Source organism: Callionymus lyra, chromosome 6 (genome assembly GCF_982586985.1).
Source record: "Callionymus lyra chromosome 6, fCalLyr1.hap1.1, whole genome shotgun sequence".
In the NCBI taxonomy this organism is placed as follows: Eukaryota; Metazoa; Chordata; class Actinopteri; order Syngnathiformes; family Callionymidae; genus Callionymus; species Callionymus lyra.
In genome coordinates this window covers 19,234,121-19,258,027 of record NC_141823.1, presented here as the reverse complement: position 1 = coordinate 19,258,027, position 23,907 = coordinate 19,234,121, and the positions used below count along the sequence as shown (strand labels likewise).

General features: G+C 39.4%; 1 protein-coding gene across 2 annotated transcripts in view; it reads left to right on the top strand.

Annotated features, from left to right (window-relative positions):
- The first annotated feature begins 4,334 nt into the window (after positions 1-4,334).
- Positions 4,335-23,907, top strand: part of nrg3b (neuregulin 3b) — a 65,773-nt gene continuing 46,200 nt past the window's right edge. For both annotated transcript variants that reach the window (XM_087793163.1, XM_087793162.1), the window contains exon 1: positions 4,335-6,073. In XM_087793163.1, the coding sequence (XP_087649289.1) occupies positions 5,260-6,073 (814 nt within the window). In that variant the 5' untranslated portion in view covers positions 4,335-5,259. The remainder of the gene's footprint in view (positions 6,074-23,907) is intronic.

Genomic DNA, 23,907 nt, shown 5'->3' with positions numbered 1-23,907 from the left:
GATGTGTATCATCCTTGGCCAGCAAAGAGACGGATCAGAATAATAACAGTCTGAGAATTATTATGTAGACTGCTTAAGTGGGAGTTAAGACTAAAGGTCTGTACACTTAACACACGCGTAGGTAATGCTGTTTTCCTTTTTTCTTGGAAGCTGATTTGTGGTTGGTTGAAGGGAATGTTGTTTCCCTGATCTTCCCTCACAGATAGCGAGCTCGGCCCTGTTTTGTTCTTGTGAACCCTCTTTCTCTGGCACAATTAGGTTTTGTCCTGCGTTTGCACTTGTTTGTAAACCTTGTTTAAGAGCAATAAAACTGTCGGTTAATTCAATTGTGAAGCAACCTTTTTCGGAGGATAGTTGTTTAAAATGAAATTTCATCCGCTGACCTACCCATGTTCTCTCAAGTATAAAGCATATTGTTTTTGATGCTATTTTCTGGCCCAGAGTATTTATAGACTCTTTTTCTTGAACATAAAACATAAACACAAGCTTCTGTCTTTTTTTGAGCATACGTCTTACATTTGCCTCCCGAGGATTTGTCCTTACCAGAGACATATTTGGGTATTTTTCCTGAAGTTTATTTTGCATCCGTCGTCAGAACTCTTATCGCTGAGGTCGTGTTTAACAGTGTGGCAAAAAAAGGTTAACTCCACAGCTGCAACAAATGGCCCGGAGTATGGATAAATGTTGTATGGTATTTTAAGTTTTATGACTGCTTCCATAATAAATAAATGATCATGATTAAATAATTCATGTCAATTCATTCACAGGAGCTTTCAGCATATCAGCCTCAGGGGATGCTAGTGGCAAGAAAAAAACCCTGTCACTGTTCTTGGTTGTTCTCACATCACAGGAATGCAGATCTCCATGATGCATGATATCTGATAGCAACCACATAAATCATGCTTCACAACATGAATGACTTGCTTTGTAATCACCGATGGATGATACTGAGTGGTATCTGTGACTGTGATCCGTTCATTAGATGATGACACTATGACGTGCATGTGCTTACATTTATAAGCTAATTTGTACATACTGTACATTTACGCCTTTATGTGATCAAACCATGTTTCATTTCAAAACAAAGTTGCAACTGAGTTTAAAGTATATTATGCTATATCTTGTAATAAAAACAGTATAATATAAATAAATACCATGAGAAACCATACATAGGGACAAGAAGTCACGACTACATAGTCAGATTGATTAATTACATCATTAGATCTGATGAAACTGAAAATAAATACAACATCTTAATGGTCCACATGACACTGACAAATAGTAAGATAAAAAATGAACACACGACAGAGTCAGTACACAATTAAAATGAATATAGTCGCGTTAAATAAGAAGGAAGTTAATATTCTCATCAGTGAAATATAAGTATAAAAACTGGGCATCTCTTATTAAATATTGTTTGATTAGAGCTTTAAAAATGGTCTGACTGTACTTGTAATATGTATGCAGGAACATGTGCATGAAAAGTAAAATTGTGTGTTAACCACAGATATTCTGTATTCTTATGTAAATGACAAGTTGTGACCCAAAAAAAAAAAGTTGATAAAAACCCAACTGGAAGTTCGGCTTCTTTCAGCATTTTGCCATGGAAGTAAGCCACCACCTTCTACCATGTCTGTTGCTACGGCCAGCCGATTGGGTTTCATCGACCATTTTCACAGACTTTCATTCATAGTCATTTTTTTTCTAAATATGCTGCAGCAGAGGAAACTGAAGTGTTGTTCTCCTGAGCTGGGTTCTCACCCTCTGGGGCTATCTTGGGTAGTGTTTCACCAGCTTCCTCGTGGCGTGGTAATTGATGAGGGAGGTTGCTGCTTTGAGTCATCATCCATTACTTCCTCTATGATATCTGTTGACTACTCTCTTCTTACCATCTGCATGTTCTCCATGTTGTGATTTTTCTATGGTATAGAGTATGTTTTCTTTAAGCAGCCCTTTCTGCAGGACTGACGCTGTCGGTGTCCAGGTTTTTTCTGCGCGGGTGGCAGAGCCTTATCATTTATGGATTACAGGCATTCACTGGCCGCTCCTGAATATCAGACAATAGTCATCTCTGAGATCAAATATGTACCTATTGTTGTCCTTGATGAGTTTTGGCCCTAGGGTAATGGACTGCTTCCTAAAGTCCAAATTGGCGACTGGTTTTGTGGACAAAAAGACGCCGCCGGGGCTGGCATAATCACCATGTTGCACACCATTCTTTACTTGTTACACAGACATTTTTTCTTGCAGGGCCTTGACGCACTGTCCCTCGTGTTAGTCTGTATAATTCAGATCGCTTGCTTCCTCCCGGTGTCAAAGACGCAGCAGCGTAAGTAGTTGTCCCTGAGACTCTTCCATTTTATTCTTGACATCTTATCGCAGTACTATCGAGACAAAAAGAGGAAAGATCTTGCTTGGAGTCAAGTCGGCGAGACATTTGGTGCTTCTGGTGCATTTGAACATTCAGTTATCTTTTTTTTTTTACTGTGATGAATCACTATTAAAGTGTCATTGAGTTATGCCTTTGACGCTGGAAGGAAGAGAATGATCAAAATAACACAGACAAACAAAATCAATTAAAGGTTAATGATACTGGGTTGTACAGGGAAAAATGTTTGTATTGATTTATTTACTCTTAAGTAAGAGTGACAGTGTGCATCAATTAGTTCATAAACCTTTTCATTATAAAGTCTCAATTATTTAATTTTAAAGTATGTGTGATTCATGTTAAGGTGAGGATGATAAAAGTAATATTTAATATTTAAGTCAACAGAGTTCTTCATTATTGTATCACATACTGTATATTACAAATAAATATAATGAGCACAGAAACCAACAAAAGCAGGGTCACACACACATACAAACGGGACTAAATACTCATCGGAGTTCTGTATTATATAAGTGCTTGCAACTTCTTATGCCCAAACTACTGTATTCATGATTTTATTTTTTAATGTGTTTCTGTTATAAGAATTTAAGTAATTTCACAAAAACAATCCAATTGTACTTTCTTTGTGTTTGTTTACATTTCTTATATCAGTTGATCCAATTTATTTGTGTTAAAGTGTTAAATACCCTTGTTATTTAACACTTGTGTAATTTATGGGTCAAGGTGACCTGGTGGCCTGAGACAACATAAGGGATACCTTGAAGACATTTGTTTTCGGGCCACAGGATCATCTTCACCCAAAACAAGGGTTATTTAAAATAATGTTTGATTAATGCGAAACGAAATCTGTAGTATTTTACTATTTTACTATTACTTATTTCATCATATTTTTTTTTCCAATTAGTTTGTCAGTGGCGCCACCATTTTAAATTACATACATCTCCACCTGCCTTACCTCCCTGCACTCTCCTTTTCTTCCTTCAAATATTACCTCTCATTTCCATTAAAAAACATCTAAATTACCTGCTTAGTGCACCCTGGTGATTGCCATCATATTATATTAGTTTTTAATAACCGTTTGTTCTTCTAAATGTAACCATTCCCTGGGAATCAAGGAAATATGCGTTTGAGCGTGAGAATGCATGTATATATAAATACATATATTATATATGTATACGTTTTACGTGTGTGAGAAAGATAATGTAAATGGAAATAATGAGTTCTGTAGTTTGCCCTCATTAACTTGGATTTTTATTCTAATTTACCATCCATCTGGCTTATTCCAGTCGTTCCAAATGTTTGCCCACACCATGATATACTTTTGTTCTGGAGGATACATAAAATAAAAAAGGATCAATAAAAGTTGTTAGGCTGTTATCCGGGAGCAATTGTCTCCCTGGTGAACTGTAAAATGTCACGCCAGTGTGGCGACTCTCTCATAAATAAGAGTTTTTTTTTCTTTTTTCCAAGCTCTTCTTTTTGCTGCCAGGTGGAGGAAGAAGCGGATCTGGTGTCTCCTCATCTCCTCGCTCCCTGGGGTGTGTCTATACCCGTGTGTTTGTGTGTGTGTGTGGATGTATGTATGATGGTGATGCTGCCACCCTCCTCCCTCCTGCCGTCTGCATCTGCTGCAGAGCCCCTACATTTTTTTTCTTCTTTTCTTTCTGCCTCCTCACTGCTCCCCCTCATGATGTACCTGGTGATGGAGTGGTCCTCCACCTGCACGGGCGAAAGTCACTATAGAAGGATTTAGAAGTGAAGACACAAGCCGTGGTGGAGCCCACGTAAATCACCGCGGATCGAGCCTCCATCCCTCCCTCTCTCTCTCCCTCCGTCTACCGCTTTCAAGAACAGCCGCCGCATCACTTTCCTCAAAGCCCGCCCTCCATCCCTCCATCCCTCCTCTCCTCTTCCTGCCGCCTGCACCACTGTGGGAATGCAGCGTTGCTAGACGCGGCACTGACGCGAGAATAACCACCCGGAGATTAAGTTGGAGTCGGGTTTAAAAACGCTGCTGGCGACACCCCCCCAACCCTCACCCCCCAAACGGACATCCATCTCCCCGGGACGTGACGAAAGGTACCTGACTGAACCACGACGGACCGGATCGGATTAATCCCGGTGCTGTGGACACCAGCAGAACCGCCCATATCACTGGCAGAACCGTTTTTCTTCGCCCGTCTGGATCCGAGAGCCCTTTCCATCATCTGGATTACCAGACATGGAAACTTGATCACAATTTTTCAGTTGCGTGAGATTTACAAAAAAGGTGACATAGACGCGATCGCAGAAGGGGGTAACATTATTTTTTTGTTGTATTTTTTAAGATCCGTGTAATCACGCACTTGGCAGTGGAAAGGGCGGTTGTTTATCGGGCGCACTCAGGCATCAATGGCGCCAGATCAACACGCAGCGAATCGATCACCCTTATTTCCCATCTTCTTTTTTTCTACATTGCAATTAAAGATGTGGTGGGATCCATCCTATTTTTGTTAGTGTTAAATCCCCCCCTCCCCTGATCCCCGAACAATCCCCACCCCCCACCTGTCAATAATATTAATGGTGTTTCTTCTTGTGCATATTTGGTTTCCTGTCAAAGGGAGATAACAGACATTCCTCGTGCGTGGTGATGATTTGACTGGGTTTTTTTTCTTCTTTTCTCCAGGATCTGTGATTGATTTAATCGGATCATATCACGTGGGAGTAAATTGGTGTTCGGTGTTGCGGATGTTTGTATTTTAAAAAGCCAGACGTTGTGTAGTCGATACCTAAAATGCCCGACATTACTTCCGCGTCGTATTCCCGTGTCTCTACATGCCCCCGTGCCGACCGGCCGTCTGTCTGACCTCAACAATTGTCAAAAGTGGCAAATGATCATGAGCGACAGATCCGGTACTTGCACTCTGGCACCGATGATGCTGGACGAGACTGGGACTGAACAGGCATCGCCTCGGGCCCCGGGGCCTCTACGCTGTGGCCCCTGTGCCATATGGCCTCGGCAGCAGACCTGGCTGTGCGCCGTCCCGCTGGTGATGGGCTTCGTGGGACTCGGCCTGAGTCTCATGTTGCTGAAGTGGATCGTGGTGGGATCCGTTCAAGATTACGTCCCGACGGATCTGATGGATCCTAAAGGTAGCATCGGACAGGACCCCATTTTTCTCTCCAAACCCAGTGCCATGCCCAAAGGGCCTGATATATCCAACGTGACCACCACGACAGCTTCTACTGCCACAGAAATGGTTTTGAGTACGACGCCTCTAGCGGCGGACGCGACCGCCCGGGCGCCCAGATCTCGACCTGGACCACCCGCCAATCACTCCGCAAACGGCAGCAGCGCCGACGGCGATGGCAACCGGGCCCCGCATCTCTACAACCGGATTGGCAACCGCCTTAGCGAGACTATGGACACAACTTCTACCACTACCACAACCCATCTGACCTCAGTGTTGAGCGGCAAGGAGGGAACGCCTCGCAATAATGTGAGGAAAGGAATTTGGAATGGACGCCACGGACCCGGGAACTCAAGGCCCGGACATGGGTCTCTTACGCCTACCACTCTCGCGACCACCACGAGCACCGGGAAGACCACGCTGCCATCGGCTCCTGTAAAGCCGACGTCACGTGTGAGCCACGGGCGCCAAGGCAAGGTCTCGGTAACCAGAACCCACCACCGCAGCAGAACACGTGAGTTTCACTGTTTGTTACTTTTTTTTGTTTCTAACAATCTAGCTTTAACCTATTGTGTATGTTTTTACAAATATAATCATCTCTTATTCTTGTGGGCTCTGATATGGATGAGCTTAAGGAAGAAAACGATCTTCCTCGACCGGAGTAGTCAGCCCAGCAGTCAGCTCAGAGGCCGTGAAAGCTGAAAACACAAAATGGTAGCAGAACTGAATGAACACATTACATGTTCTGAACAATTGGTTTAAGGACATCTAATGATCTCTTTTTATTTCAGCTTCATATTGTCTTGGAATGTGCTTATCCATATTCATGAGCACATTTGGATATCAAGGTTATTTTCACCCTCCTGTTAAGTGTGGAGGAGGTTTTCCTCTCCACTTCAAGTGCACTGGTGTGATCACTGCTAAAGGCAGGGTTCCATTAAAGCGTCGGCTACACTTTGAATGCTGCCATGTTGTGATGTGTGAGGAGAGCACATTTGTGTAAAGAAAACAAATAATGGGAGTTTGTTAGATCTCAGAGTTGGAACGCCTGCCTAATGTCTGCCGGGTAAGATTAAGCTATTGCACCTGAGTCAAAAAAAGGGACAGAAGATGAGAAAATAAAAAAGTTACGTTATAAATATGACTCTTTAAATATAAAGAAATAGCTATTCATAGTTCTGAGCGTCATATTGTGGGTCAGATATCCGATCATCATCCTCTTTCTGCTGACGGTCAACATCAGCTGGATGAAAAATATATAACGTTAAATAATGATTTTTTTTTTTACAAAAGGAAGATGAAAAGTAATATAGTGTTGTGTGTGTGGTGTGAAATAAAAGCATGATAAATGTACCACTGAGATACCTCATTTACCCTTTTGTTAGCTCATGGTCAAGATGACTCGAAGGCCTGAAAACAAATGTTGTATTTGGGGTATACGTTGTGTTGCCTAAAGGTCAAGGTGAACAACTTTCCAGGCTTCAAGAAATACATATGCAGTGGTCGACCTTTAATCTAATGGTCAATTATGGGTTTGCCAAATAATAAAAAAAACCCAAATAAAACAACTTTTAACACTTTTATGAAGTTCTTGTTTGAGTGCATTACACTTTAATGTGAGTTTTATGTAAAGTAACATTGTCTTGTAACTTGTACACATAAAACTGTATTTAGTTGTTTTGACAAAGTGCCCTAAGAGTAGCTCGCAGTTGCAAAAACGTTTGGTGACTCCTGGTCTAGACAGTGTTTCAACTTTACTTAAAGTTCCACCATTTTACGATGCCTATCTTAATATGCCATAGATGACTATAATAAACTGTAAAATTATTACATGAAGCCTTATAGATGCTTAAATAATCGTTATGGAGGTTCTCATAATGTATTTAACAGTAGGCCTTTATAGAAATCATTGCCAAACATTTTCTTAACATTAAGAGGAGATCCTGTGTGTTTCCTGCTTGACTTATAGTTCAGGCAGCCATCTTGATAGCAAAGATTGACGACAACAATATTGACACATGCCTTTGAAAGTATGCTTTTCAAATGTATAACAATAACTTTTGGGTGTCTTGTTTCGGGTCTTGTAGCACCTTATACTGTTTGCACATTCTGCTAAATATGAAGAAAGTTTGTATGATGAATTATGAAGAAGAATTATAAATGCAAAAGTATGTTTCCTCAAAGGTTGTGAGATAGGGGAGGAACACAAATATTCAGGCAATTGAGCGTGCTTTCCTGTTTTGTTTTACCACTTGGGCACATCTCTTTTCTGCAACTTTTTTAACTTTGTAAATGGTTGTCCATATTTGAATTATTTTACAGTGAGACAACTTAGTTTATTTTATTTACCAGCAAGAAAACTTGACTACAGTGACCCAAATCATTTGCAGGATGAAAGGTTTTATTCTGTAAGACTTGGTAAACATTTTTTTAAACATTAATCAAGCTACTTGTGATGTCTTGTTGCTTATTTTGTGGTGCAAATATGAGTTGCAAATTTAAATTCTTAATCTAACTTACTTTGTTTGGCCGAGGAGAACCAGGCACTGGAAACTGTTAGTTGAAGTAGTGAAAGATAAATTAAGCAGCAATGAAAGAAACACAAAACTCCACAATATAAATTGGCAGTAAATGTATGATGCTGACATTTTGTCATTGTGTAGTGAGTCATCACTCACATGGAGGCAGTTTCATTCTGTATTGGACATGTAACACGGAGGGGGCTGGACATTTTCCCATCACATACTAGCTGGGTTTTTGTTGGAATAGAAAACTGGCATTTTGACTGAATTTTGGGACTCTACAATGTTAAAAAAAACGAGACACAGTGGACTAAATCAATAAGGTTTATCTGTGATGGTGTATTTTATTTCCCTCTTTTATCATTTGAAAGAAAAGAAACATATTGTTAGATACCAAGTGTGTTTTTTCTCAGTCAGTTACTTTCTATATTATATATATGTTCTAAATTTGACATTAAAATTCATTTTCATCTGATTTTACATGATTTACTTCTGCGCACATTACTTCATCAATGAATCATTCCATCTTTATTTATATCCCGGATCGCCTTTCAAATGTATTACTTGAACGTCCTTTACAATTACAAAAGAAGTGATGCATAAAAACGAGAAGATTAAAACAAAGCGGGGTGTAGGTGAGGATTAGAAAGAGGGGACACCAGAACTTCGCGCCATTCCGCATGAGCAGTAATGGAAAAGAGGAAGCGCTGTGATTGAACCGCCCACAGCAGAGACCAGATGCAAGGCCCTGTGCTGAGACCTCTAAGTGCAGGAGGTGCGCCATTCTGGATTGCTGCAGTCAGACACCGCCATCGAACCGGCACGACCTGGCAGCGGGGTCCCGACAGGACAACACACTGTGCACGAAGAATAATTGAATAGTTTTAAAAAAAATTCAACGACAAAAAGAAAAACAATCTCTAATGAATAGTAAGGAGTTCATACAATTCTGTTCAGACAGAGTTGCACGATGAGGTGCATAAATGAAAACAATGCTTGTCTCGTGTGTAACACCTCAATACATAATTTAAAGGTTTGTCAAGCTCATGAAATGGTTCACTCATAGTGCATTTTGTTTTATAATGGAAGAGTGAGGAAGAGTTTTGTAACTTATCTCCAGAGAGGAGTTGATGAAGCCCCTCTAGGGGGTCGGGGCACTGTCCCTCTAGAGATAAGGCTTGTTTGTTGGGTCTGGCCAAAATCTGTCCTTGTTAACACCATGTGAACAATTCGCTGTGTTTTTGAATTTAATATGTTTTTCTTTACTAACCATATGTAAAGAATATGGTCAACTATTTACCTTTCCCAAAAAATATCTATAATAAAGTCATTCTCTATGTAATTTCAGCAATAATGTTCATTCCTTTTCACCAGATTTATTCCTGTTTTGTATTATTATCATATGCATTGTCAGTAAAGCCGGTTATTCCCTTATGAAGGAGAAGGCCGGGGACACCCTGGAAAGGATGCCAGTCTGTTGCAGGGCACACAAAGACACACATTCATACCTACAAACAATTTCTCCAAGTTCTTGTTTAACCTCCGTATGTTTTTGGACTGTGGGAGGAAACCAGAGTGCCCGGAGTAAACCCAGGCAACACAGGTAGAACATACTAACTCCAAACAGAAATGGAATTGACTTGTATGTCTTGCTGTGTGACAAATATATGAATTTTTTTTAAGCGTGGCTAAAATTTCTTTGGCAATAAAACAACAACATGCGGAAGGCAGATTACACCAGGAAAAGAGCACACTTATTCCAGAGTGACAGTTCATAGAACGTGTGGAACGGGTTCCCATGCACTCGCTGTCACTAGTCGTTACCCAGTGAACCTCAAATAATTGTGCAGGTTAAAAAAGGGCGAATGCAATGGATGCGAAAATAGATGCAGAAAATGCTGTTCAATGGAAATGAGCAGAAGGTGATGGGAGCCTGTTTCAATTGGGAAGAAATCTCTGTCAGGCATTTAAAATGTGCATGAAGTCGCTCCACTGGCTCCCATGCTGACTGTCCTCAAGCTTTTATCCACATTTGAATCTACTTTCCATTCTGTCACCTGTCTGCATTATGTATCCGGAACAGAATTAGCAGAATATGCAAATAAGCAGAGTTCACCACCGTGTCACCAACAGTTTACTTCACTTTAAGATCTTTTAAAAAAAGCCCTGTAAAATAGGATTAATTTATTATCTCAGTCTTTCATCTCTTGATTAAAGCTCCTGCGAGCAAAGGAAACAGTTCCATTTCAATTAATGGATGAAGTCGACCTATCAAGGCAGGTGTACTCTTATAAAATAAACAGCTAAATTATCAAGCACTTGACCGAGTCCTGGACTGCTTAAAATGTGTTTTTGTTGTGTCAGTGTCAGCCTAATTAGAGATTAGACAACTGAACTTCTCATTGCGCCAGAAACATCGTTTTAATTGGTGAGTCACAGCGTTTACGTTGTTTTCCGCGCTCACCGCCCAGTCCCTCGAGGCCGAATATCACACCGCGTAGACAGTGACAAGTGCGGGATCAAATCCACCTCTCCGGGGCAGACCAACACCACAATCTTGTTGTGGGTGAAACGAAAGGTCCTGGACCAGATCTTGTATCGCAGTTGGAATAATATTTGATTCCTTCAATTTAAGTATATTTCAACCCTTATTGACTCAAAGTGTGTAAAGGTCCAGTTTTGATTGTACCAGCCACCTACCAATGAAGCCACGGGCCGTTTTCTTCGTCACAAGGTCCGCCCACTAAGTAGTAGCTCTGTAACTGGATCAGCCAGCTGTCAATTAAATCTGCGACTTTGGCGTTTTGACAACCACTTGAGTAAATTAATGGATGTAAAATGTGCGATGGCCCAGCGGGCATTGCCTGGTACGCATGATTAGCAGTCTAGTCCTGGTGTCGCGCTAAATTGGCGACTCTGCACATCAGAATGAAGCTCTCTTCATCCATGGTGTCAGGGAAGGGACTCTCTTCAGAGTGATGTGTTTGTGCACATGCGATTGAACATCTGTAAAAAGGGGTTTATCTCGTAAATTAACCGAATGCTTTACTTTAATGATTTAAAAAAAAAAGGTGAAATAACACTGAATTGTAGCTGTATTTGGTGTGAGCCAGAGGTTAGTGTCCTTCTAACATTGAAATTGATTTCAAACATATTATCCTTGAACTTGAATGGGGAAGGTTTACTCTTATGTTTGACAATATTTGACAATTCCGACCTCTGTTGAATACATGAATCATAGAGCGAATCAAATTATGTGGCATTCATGATGATGGTTGGCGTCTGCGACCTCTTGAGTTCTTCCAGTTTGACCTCTCAGTTTGAAGCTCCTTGTGAGTGAATGAGCAGCGACTCCTTGAGACAGAGAAAGCAATTGTGTCGAACTCAAGAAATTGGGGCCAGGTCTAGCCGTCCAAGTCGTTTTATGTGGTCAGCAGAAATTAAATTTAACACTTGTTAAATATGCCCCCAAATCGTTTAATGATATTCAAAGTGTCTTTGTTTAAACGTTGCTGTTTAATAGAACGTATAAGTTACTTATAGCAGATCAACAATTAATTTTCTAACGGAGAGAAAACAAGCAGATGGAAGGCAATTAAATAAAAAAATGTTATGATGTGGATGAGTCATTTGGTAAAGATTCATCATTGCCTTTGATGTCTCTGAGTAAATTTACATAATTTAGAAAATATATCACTTCTATTTTCCCTTCCTTTTTTTGAATTGCTGAAATGGGTGAATGTCTGTAAATATATTCTTCACTTCTTTCTCTCAATAAGTCGTGTTGCATCATCATGCATTTGGGAAAATAACGACCTAAAAACCGGATGATGTGACGCCGGTTGGATATCGGATCTACAGATCTGCAGATCAGCGACATCACCATTGACAACATGGCTCCAAACAGGCTTATCTATTCATCGCAAAGTGTGTGTTTTTATGATCAGTTGGAGGAGATTTTAAGGCCTTGGTTGGTGGTTGTCATTTGAAGCACCGTGGTTCTAGGCCAGCCGTCTTCACAGTCATCAATGATGAAAGAGTTTCTGTCAGTGCCAAGCTGCTGCTTCTCTGAACCAACTAAGAAAAAACCTCCCCATCTCAGCTGAAATCTTTGACTTTTATGTACATAAATTAAAGTATGTCACTTGGTTCCAAATATTTCCTTATTTGCTTTTAATGAAAGTCTTCCGTTGTTGTGGAAACCAGTTCTACAAATACTACAGGTTTTAGGCACAACAGAAACATATTAGGTAGTAATAACTAGAGCTAATAAACGTGATCCGGTTAGGAAGATGAGATTACAGTAACTGTTCATGCAAGAAGTTTTATTTGAATCGCTGGATGAATCTGCATGGAGACAAAAGAAACCGTCTTATGAAGAAAATGTATTATTCACCTGTACCTTCAGGAAAGGAAAGACGAAAATAGAGGCAAGTCCCCAAAAACAACTCCGGGAAAAAGTTAACATCAGGAAAGAACAAAGAGTTTCAGTTTGGGGGATTGAGAACGTGCAAAAAAAAGAAAAGGTGTGGGACAACAGATGTTTTGTTATATCTGATTGATTAAATGATTTACGTCAAAGCTCACTGGCAACTTGGTTCGTTCTGCTCACCATCCTTTGGACAAAATCTTTTTTATTTCTGTCTTGTTAAAGCAACTGTTTCTCCTCCAAGTTGCAGATCAATACTATTTCTTTATGGACAGAATCGGTTGGATCTGTTTACTGTTTGGTTAAATTGCTTCCAATTAAGATCACCTTTTTGTCAAATCATCCTGCAAAGACAGTATATTGCCAATAATTGTATTCTCTGATCTATAAAGTTTTGCACTGGCTTTTGTCCTTTTCTGATTTCCTTTTTGCAGAGATTAAGAAGCTACTGACAAAGAGATACATTGAGGGCTCTAGGAATATGGCCTTCTGGATGAATATGCAAGTGTTTTAAACATCCTGTGGCATAATAATCAGAATCAGAATTAGAATCAGAAACTCCAAACAGAACCAAGCATCATGTTACCATTATAAACAGTGAAATAAAACGTCACAATGATAGTGATGTTTTATCTTTCTTTTGTAAATATAAATTGGAATAGCTCCACTCACATTTCTCGGATCCTTAAATCTCTTCACTGACTATCAGTTTCTTTCAATTTTCAAATTCTGGTTATTCATGGTCAGGCTCCTCCTTACATCAGTGATCTGTCCCCAGCCTTACATCCCAGCTCGGGCTCTTAGGTCTGTGGATCAGAATCCACGGTTCAGGACCGGAGGAGAGAAATCCTTCCAGGCTGTTGCTTCTAAGCTTTGGAACGATCTTCCTCTCCCGGTGTTTAATGGATGCTACTGACTCCTTCAAGAAACATCTCAAGACATTTTTATTCGGGCAGGCTTTTCCATGATTTTCTGAGACTACTGTGTTGTTCTCTGTGTTATCTTGACCTTTTTTTTATTGGGTATTGTTTTGATTGCTTACGCGCTTTGTGACCCTGGTCTGTAAAAGCGCTCTACAAATATTACTTACTCACTTACTTCCTGTTGACTGAGTTGCCACAACCCTGCTGTTACCCCATTCCTACTCTGCAGAGGCAGGCTTCCAGCACCTTTCGACAGCATTACACCCATTTCAGTAAGAAAACAAATGTCTGCAGCAACTCCTAAAAAAAAAGGTTTTATGGATGTCAAAAGTCAAGACAGAGACAGTATGTAGATATTTTGTTCTAAAAGCCATTGAACTTGGAATAATATATGTTCCATTGATCATATGAACAACAGCAGTCATACAGGGGCTGTCTGTACGCAAAAGCTTTTTCTATTGTATATGCGAAATAAAAAACCCTGGACAAAGACCAAGTCTTAAGAGCTTAAGTAGAGCGTTGCAAGAGCAAATATATATCGTATGAATGCAAATAGAGTCTGAGGAAGCAGGAGCTTGAGATTGAGCCTTGTTGCTGAAAGATTTCAAAGAAAGCTCTGTTCAGATGCCATAGTGCTGAGACTGTGAGCTGAACAGGAATTTTGTTTTAAGTGAGAAGAGGGGGATGGATTTGCAACATATCCAGACTTATTTAAGTTAAATGACTTTGTCAATTTTAGATGTTCATCCAAAACAAGATTTGCAGGAAAAATAAGACAAGGGGATAGTTTGATCAAACGATCAAAAATGTATTTTAGATTTCAAAGATGTTTTATTATGAAGAGGGTCATGTCCTCTCATGTCACCATCATTCCTCACCACATCCACGGTAGATCATACTGAGTGATCCATGGTTTTATTTTCCTCCTGAAGTGTTCTTGGCTAGTCAACTACGCCAAACATGTCATGAATCTTAAATAACTCCAGTGGATTTCCAATGCAGCAGCGCAGTAGGCAGGACCAAATCAAGTGTGGTTTAGTCAGTGACGTGCTATAAAAGCCTTCAAAGCCTTCACTGCCGGCGTAAACATTCTGAAATTGTATAAATATATTCACAGTTTCTCCTCTTAGTCTTGTTATTGTGCAGCTTGTCTCTAGCTGCTGCTAGAGTGTATGAAGACGCACTATTAGATGCAGTATGTAGATGATACTCTGACCTAAATTAAAAAATTATAATAATAAAAAATGCAAAAAATGTTTTTAGGCTCACATTATGTCTTGATGTGGTTTCAAAGCAGAAGCTAGGTAGTCATAATATTCAGTGGGTAGCTGCACTTAAAGACTTTTTTATCCAGACAACTCATGCACACACAATTTCCCCCCCAAATACTACTGAATAATGTGTTAGAGCATGTTCAAAGTTGTGCTTATTTTAGACCAATTTCTCTTGTGTCACGATGCAGTTAGTCAGAAAGACCTAGGTGCGGAAACAGTCATTGTCGATGTGAGAAGTTCACACAGTGTTTTATAAAAACTATCCAAAATCCAAATTGTATTATAAGAAGTTTCCATACTATCACCCCAGCCATGCGCACTTGCCTGCCTCAGTCAAGGTGAGGACCAAAACTTCACAACTGACAATAAAACAGGACAAACAGGAAACGTAACATTCTGCTACATAAATCTATTTTGAGTGTGCAGAAAAACTTGACATTTTTAAGAGAGCAGGGAGGCTAAAGTTAGCTTCAAACCAGTAGTAACCAACATCAATGATATATTGTCATTATCTCCATTTCAGGGGCAAATGCATGCACAAAAACTAAAGCAAAACCCAGAAATAAAAGCAGTTTCACCAAAAGAAAACCTCAACCACAAAACCAAAACAAATGCCAACAACAATAATCTAAAATATAATTTGTAAGTGTATATGTTGTAACAATGCTTGTGGTTTATCTTAATTCCATTTGTCCTTTCAGGGCCACAGTTAGATTTCTGGGGATTCAATGGCTTTTACCTTAATCTCATGTTTATTACTTGTTCAATCAGTCACAATACTGCACTGCAGATGGACTTAGCACGGTGTCAGACATGGTCACACTCTGCTGAACCCTAACCATCATAAGAAGCTCCTAGAATGACCCCGACCACAACATGTATTTTTAAACCAGTCATGTTGTGGTAACACATAGTAAAGCAAATTCACACACAAACCCAACCACACACACGCACAGCTCATCATATCTGACTCAAGACTCTTGGACAAAATATTGAATCATGGAGCCCGCGGAGTCTGCTCTGGGACATTTGATTTCAGCACAACACTCTGATCACAGCACCACGGACTACATGGAAGGAACTGTTTTGCAAAAAGCTGTTCCTCTCAACGTATTTCTAAAACAATAGCACTTTGGTATGTCATGCCTGGAGGCACACAAATGCACTGCTGATGTTCGGTGGGATCATTGCACAATGCCCACACATGCCTCAATTTAAGCAGATGTAGAAGGCTTCAAGATTAAGATGGGTTTACTCTTGAATAAAAAACAAGTATGTGTGTTATCAGTTAAGAAAACGACACAACATACAAATTGGTTCAATAAGACACCAGACTATTTCTCTCTATTATCTCCCAGTATTTATGGAAAGAAACCAGGCTGAGTATCAGAAGTGACATTTGGAGAAGCAGCACGTAGCTGACACAGGAAAATAATGAGTTTATCATGAATAATGTAGCACTTATTGAGTTTATTTTAAATGCATGTGATCTAGGAAGTATGACTAAAGGGAGCTTCTGCGTGATCAAAACACTTTCTCTGGAAAATATATTACATTTAAGATTGTGTATTTTACGGTTTTATTATAGTAAATGTATACTATATGACTGAAATGTTATTATATAATATACATTTATGATTTTGGTGACTGACATTCATATTAAATGGAAGAGAGGGAGAGATTAACTTGAAAGTTGAACTTGTATAGAGAATCAGTCCCTGGAATTGCTGAATAAGTCGTTCAGGAATTCCATTACTTCTGACTCCTAATTGAACCCAGCTCTGCCTCACTGCTTCTTAAAACAGTCCACGGACTGTTTAATGCACCTCGCTGACATCCAGCCCTGAACTGATCCTCTACTATATTTCATTCTCTCCTGGTTCGTTTGGACCTTCAGATATCCACCCACCAACCACAGTCCCCTTTCATCTCCTTCGCCGGAATTGCTACCTAACCTTGCCTTGTTCCTGATTCATGTGGCTCGCATCATTTTAAGGAAAAGGAAAAATAACCGGGCAGACGTCCCTGCAATTATGGGTGACTCCGGTTGACCAGTCACCTCGGGTAGCCAGTCCTTTGTTTTGATGCTGACATGATTATCCTGTTGTGAACTGATTTTTATTTTTAAAGGCATTACTAGAGCAGAAGCATTTTTAAGGACATTAACCTGATTAACAAGAGAGTCTCAGTCACTGCGACAGTTACAAATTACCTCAGAACCTGTTGTTTTATTTACTGATTCTCAAGTATGGATAGATGGATGTGTAATGGTCAGATGAGTCCGAACAGTTTTTAGTTTAAAACTAAAAGTCTCTGTTTCTCCTCTCAATCTTCGATCCTCTCTTGTCTCATTGATCTTCCAGCACTTTTTGATTGTAGTCCAAGTCTAAATCGTTTTTCTTTCACTTATTCGCTTTTTTCCTCCAAGTCTCAATCTATCTCCTGTTCCACAGCTTATTCAGTGATCAATCTCAACTTACTGCTCCGTCTGCGCTCACACATGCAGTAGTGACGAACTAATAATGCCCTCAGTGCAAAGATATATAGGTGAGGTTGCCATCTAGTGGGCTTTGAAGGCAAGGCTACTGCTTCATGAGACATCATCAGCAGCACATGGAAACATAATACAAATAATACAGTTTGTACTATTTGCAGATTAAACAACCAGCTTTGAGGTAGTTTTGCATATAAAAACAAGCTCATTATCATTATTTTGATGATATGTAATGTGATCCACATGTTCTTACATCATTAAACATTGTTTTATTTAACAAAATAAAACAATATGGAGGGGATTAGAAGAATCCAGATTATCTAAACAAGTCAAATAAAAGGTTATAGTGTTCCTTGCTTAAGAATAAATTAGGTATTGCAAATGAAAAATAAAAAAAAACACTGAAACGTAAACATACAGTACAGGCCAAACGTTTTGAAACACCTGGGCTCAGTCAACGTTCAGATTGATTGATCTTAAAATCTTAAAGTAATCATGTCCACTTGTTTCTCTTTACTTCGCTGATTGGTTTCGTTCCATAAAGTGAATTACCACCTTTTCCAATAGGGCTGTATCAAACCGATTTCTGCAGAGACAAAAAAAAAAACTCCACTAAGGACCATTTCAGGTAACTTTATTTTGAAGGTCATCAAAAGAATGGCAAAAGTCTGCATAGCATTTATCAGAGAAAAAGAAAATATATATAAGAATATAAGAAAAATTATCAGTTATTTCACCCCTTTTTTAGTAAGTACATAATTCTTCTTGTCATAGTTTTGATGCATTGAGTGAGAATCTATTAGACTTTTGGCCTGTACTGTAAATTAGAACAACACAAATCATGTTTAGCAAATTCAGCTTCATATAATAGGGAACCGAATTGTTAAGTCCATCTTAAACATATTTTGAATGCATGAAACTCTTAATAATCACATTATTTGCGAGGACAGATACTGAGTCATGCTTTATTTATAGAGTGCCGATGAGAGTTCTCAGTCGTGGTTCTCAAACGTCACCATATATATTTATTAATACTATCGTTATATAACTGGATAACAGGCCATTTTTAATAGCTTGAAAGTCCCGCAAGTCGTAGGTTTCATTTTCTTTCCTCTAAATTGAAGCTACCTACTTATTCTGACGGCCAAACTTGATATATATTACTAGGTTTTAAGAAAAGAAAATAAAAAAAGGACTGGTTAGTAGGTATAAATTGGCACTTTTCAGATCTCTCCACTTGTGACTGCTGACAACCTGGGTTTAAAGAATTTGTCCTCCAGATTCATCGGCCCTTCCCCAACAAGAGAAGGATCAATCTAGTGGCTGAGTGAAAAATATCGCTGTACTGAGGCAACAACATGGATTACACTCTCCCATGAAGGAGCATCTGGGTTCTAAACTTGCTAGAGTGAGTGTGGGTTGTGTGAGCAGCCTCCATCACAGGACTGTGGCCTGCTGCTTCCCCCGGTAACAGGACTGTCGCCAGCCTGCACTAGTGAAGATGGAGAAGCTGATTGTGCAGGTGAAGCACTTCTCTCTCTCCTGTCTCCTACGTTCACGTATTACTCTGTGTAGGCTTGTACTATTTTTACAGCACTGGTTTCTATTCTGGGTCAATGTTCCGGTTACTTTGGGAAGGGTTGGCTCACTCGTCACTGCTGACAGTATCAGTCCACCCAACAAATGACCAATTTAAAATCATCCCACAGTGCTTTGGCAGAGCGTAACAGATCAGAGTGTGTGTTATATTTCTACAGATGCTTGACATGAAGTGAACTAGCTACCTATGCTGGTGTCCCCACCTCTGGCCAAATGTAGCTGGTAGCTGCTTTTGAAATCCATGATTAAGATATTGGAAATCACCTAATCTTGCTACTCTCTTGCTAATCTTTCCATTTGTTCATCTTTAATCTAGTAATCTTTTGTTTCTCATTCTCTTATCTTCTAGAATTAAGTAGTCTCTTCTGATATGATATGATGTGAAAATGGGTTTCCTAACACCAGCTCCATTAAAGATAAAGCATCTTTATTTAAAGGGCAGCTTAATTCATAATTAATTAATTGAAATATATTCATTAGAAAATTAGCTTAACCAAGTCAACTGAGCCAACTGCAAATGCTTCATTCTTCTGGAGGTGAAATCTTGTTTACCCCAACCACACCCACTCTGTCATTGGTCAAGCATCGAGGTTTGTCACTGCGGGTCATCAATCACGAAGTCTCCGCCTCCATATATTTGTATAAACAAAATTGGGCGTGATTACAGCTGGCCGGTCATAGTGGACTTCACTCTTGTAACCTCGTTTGTTGAGATTTTAGACTTGGTTACTTTATAAAATAACAACTACAAAACAAACATTATGATGAGAGACTATTTGGAGAGGCAGACTTCAACATTTAGTTGCCCTTTAAAGCTTTATTAAAAAAAAAAAGAAATGAAATCGTGCAGCATAACCATTTTTACATAACTGAACATTTGACGTTGAAAACAGAACTATCTTGCGTTTTGAATGATTGTTTTTGTCTTTCAGCCTCCTGGTTTTCATCACCATTACTCTCAGTCTGCATTGAAGTGTGCAAGATGAGTGTGTGGGTTTGACACTGAGCAGCAGTCACGGTCACCTAGTTGCCAGAAAGATGCAGTACATAGAAACATCACAAATTCGTAGAGAGTGAAGGTTTTTGTTTGGGTAGCTCTCCCTAAAACCTGTTTCCGTTGCATCATAACTATTAAAAGAGATTCCAATAAATCCTGCATCTGGCAGTTGTCAAATTCCTTTCAGGCCAACTGTGACATGTGTTTTATAGGGAGGAGAGCTGTTGTTGTGGGTGTCTGATGAATAATTTAGATCAGGGTATCAGGGGGGGGAGGGCCTTCAGAGATGATGTTTCTAGCTGAATGTTTAGGAGAGCTGGTGATATTTCATTTGCAGAGTTTTTTTTGATGGTCTTATGGTCCACTGAGAATGAATCAATTTTCCCTACTAGCGACACACTCACAGTCTGCAGACAGCATGTGTATGCTGGTCCTCCCCAGGCAGCTTGTTGTTTCTCTCAGCAGTCAAATCTCATTGTGTTTGTGTAAGAAATACATGCAGAATTACGTCTCATTTGATGCAGCTCCCTGCATGCTGGAGATATGCCCCACAGTTTGGCCTGGCACAATTACAGACAGTCAAGAGCACGCTGGTGTTTAAGGAGCTCGGCGATGTAGTGGCTTACGCCCTCAGTCTGCATCGCTGTGCTTCTGCGCCTGTGCTTCTGCGCCGGTGCTTCTGGACGACACACGAGCGCTCACATATTAATGAGCTGCATATAGCGCCACAGAGGAGGAGAATATTCATTGATTCATCACCCACCATCTGATGTATAGTCACAGTAAGCATCTCAGAAAAACCAATGTTAGGTACGAGAAAAAATAAATCTCAACATAACGCATTCTCTGGTCCTGTATATAGTTGGTGTTTTACTCATTTTAAGAAACATAATGTTACTTAGGAGAAATCATAATCCTTTTTTTTTTTTCAAAATGAAACACCTGTCACGACAGTAATATTCAATACAACTGAAATTATTTGAATAATTTATTCTTTCTGTGATGCCCAGTAGCAATTGATCCTGGCTCAGTGGTTTGATGCCACTTATGTTTTGTAATTGTGGAGCCTGCTGGCTGGGTTTTTAATAATGCTTTTTGTGTTCAAATTACTTTTGTCATCTCAAGGGCTTTTAAAAAAAAAAAAAGCCCTGATCAGGTCCAGCTGTAAGGAAAGCAGTTCTCTGTAGGTCAAAAAGAATCAGAGGGGTAAACTGACCTTCACAATAAGAGTAAGGTGCAGGGACATGACCAGCAAGTAAAAGCTATATTTGTTTCCTCGGGTAAATGTGTTCTCTCCAGGCACAAAAACGAGTCGGTGTGTTTAATGTCCATCACAAGGCCTTGTGACTGTTTGGTTTATCAAGGTGAGCTGAAGGTTAAATTTGCCGCTCTAGTGAGAAGCAGGCAAAGTTTGTTTTGCTCTGGTTAGAAAATCATTTTGATTTTTATTATCCTTATTTGAGTATGCCAAAGACCATGATTGGATTATAAAAAACACTTCTTTTTGAAAATGGCAACATTAGAATTTGATAGTTTGAACGATAAATCACAAATGTTACTTGAAAAATACGAACATAACGAGGAATTGTCAAATGCTCATGCGTTGAAGATTTCCCACAGGTGTAGACGATCAATAATACTAAAAATAACACTATTTAAGGAAGATTTGCCAACAGAATTCATGGATGCTAATTTTATCTGTATACCATAGCAGCATTATCATTCCTCTACAATACTATGAATAATAATATATGACTAAGACTAAGACTTATATAGTATGTTTGATGCTGTGATGCTGTAGCATCTCCATATGTAGCAAATACGAGCCATATGTGGCAGCACAGGAAGTGAAGGTGCTTTTTCCATCCTGACTATTGAGAGAAGACAGAAGAGCTTTTGCGGCTCCAGTCAGCGGTTAAAGTATCTAAAACGTGCTTCTCTCCTGTCATCCGATCTTTGATCACAGCTGCAGTCCAAGATGCATCGGATATTTGATTTTCTTTTTCTTTTATCGAATAGAAATACACATCCAAGTGGAAGTTCCAAGAAAAGGAATATTCTTCTAAGAAATACCACTGAACACATCAAAAGTAGAACATATACAGTATATGTAAATATGTATAAACTGTCATATACTCTGTACTGTCAAGTACAGAGAACAAACCCAACTTAGAAAACCATTTTAATGTGCAGTTTTATTTTACAAATGTCAATCAAACCACGCTGGCTTATTGAAGTACTTATTCTTCTATGAAACTACAATAATATTGTATTACAAAAAAATAAACACACATGTGTGCTGTGTATAAAATAACCCTGTTGTAACAATGTTAATTAAACTTAAATGTATAAACATAATTTCAAATTAATGCATGAAAAAAAACATTTAAACTTTAAATCGTTTGCCTCGTGTGTAGTACAAATGTACAGGAAGAAGACTACTGAATTGGAAAGTCACGATTTACAGATTATTCGCTCATCTACAAGTATGATCAGATGAGCGTTCATCCCACAACGTCATCATGTTTATCTTCTGTTGGACATCAGAGCTGTTGTTTGAAATGCTAAGCAAGTCCAGGGTTTTGTGCCAGGTCAATTCCAGGCCAAAGCCCAACAAACACTGGTTTTAAATCAGAATATACAAGACAACTTGTGTGGCCGTAATCCACGACAGCTGGTTTGTGTGTGTGTGTGGGTGAGTGTTTATGCTTACACAAGTGTTTATGTGTTTAGATGTGGACAGTAGAGATAGCATGGCCAGATGTGTTCAGCAATGGATCTGCTGGCCTAGATAAAGGCTTGATGGGTGCCACCATCTTCACGAGGAGCCGGCGAACAATTTATAGTCTATGTTAAAGCTCTAAGAATCCGTTGAGCAAAACACCCGCCATTGCTCTGGTGTATTTTTCCTCAACCTGTATCATTAGTTTCAATTAAAGTTTGGTTTATTAATAAATATTGAATAATAAGGTGTGCTACTAAAACAATTTACATTTAAAACATCTTTATATATTTTAACAGTTTCCTTTTGAGTCTACATTCTCTACCTACAGTAGATTTGTTTTCTGATATTATAATCCATCCATTTTTTTCCACCTTCTCATCCGAAGTACAAAATAGAGGTGATACCAGCTTATCCAGGTGACATATTGATGTGTCCCCAGCTCTTCTTTCAGTAGGACATGCACTAAAAAGCCTCACAAAGATGGCACCTGATAAGATGCCTTAGTGACCTGAACCAGATCAGTGATACAAATGATCAGAGGGTTTGAAGCGCTCCTATGATTGAACAGGAACGTATATCTGCTGTACCTCGTTCTTCCACCCATGACAGTGTAGCTAAGGCTGTTGCCTGAGCAATGGTTGATTCTTTGTCTGTTCCATTCAATGCTTTTGTGGCCCGCATAATCCATCCGGTCTAGACGTCACCTTAGATAAGGAGTATCGTCGGCCTGTCGACTCACGTCTCTGAGAGGAACCTCATCTGGCATGTAGGTCAACGGCATCCTAGGAACGTCCCTTTGTGATTTGATGTACTGATCCAGGGGGATCTGTTCTGGCTTAAATGGCACAGTAATCACCATATCATATATTATTGGGAATACGGGTTTTCACCATTTTCAGGGTTAAGTAAATCCGCTGTAAGAAGATTAGGAGGGACAAGCCTGTGTGTGATCAGTCTTTCAAGACGAACCTCCTTTGGGTGTCCAGAACTAATGCTCGATTTGTATAGCAAAGAATGATTAATGTACTCTCAACTCGAACCACAGACCAAAAAGAGAGGTTTGACTATGTGAATAATGTCGCCCCCTGGTGCTTAGCACAGCATGGATTAGGGCTGAACCATTTGAGAAAAAAATAGAATTGCAATTGGTTTTTACTAATATTGTGATTGGGATTTAGCTTGAGATTTATTTTGTAGGAAAGCAATAAACTCTTCTTCTTCCCTGTGGACCAGGCCTTCATATTATGATGAAATGAGACTAGTTTATACAGACACATTACACATTTAAATTATGGCAAAAAAAGAGAAAAATGACATGAAAAAAAAACTAATTTTTCTTTTGCCGGAATCTCAGACATACAAGGGAGAAGTGCAGACATATGCAT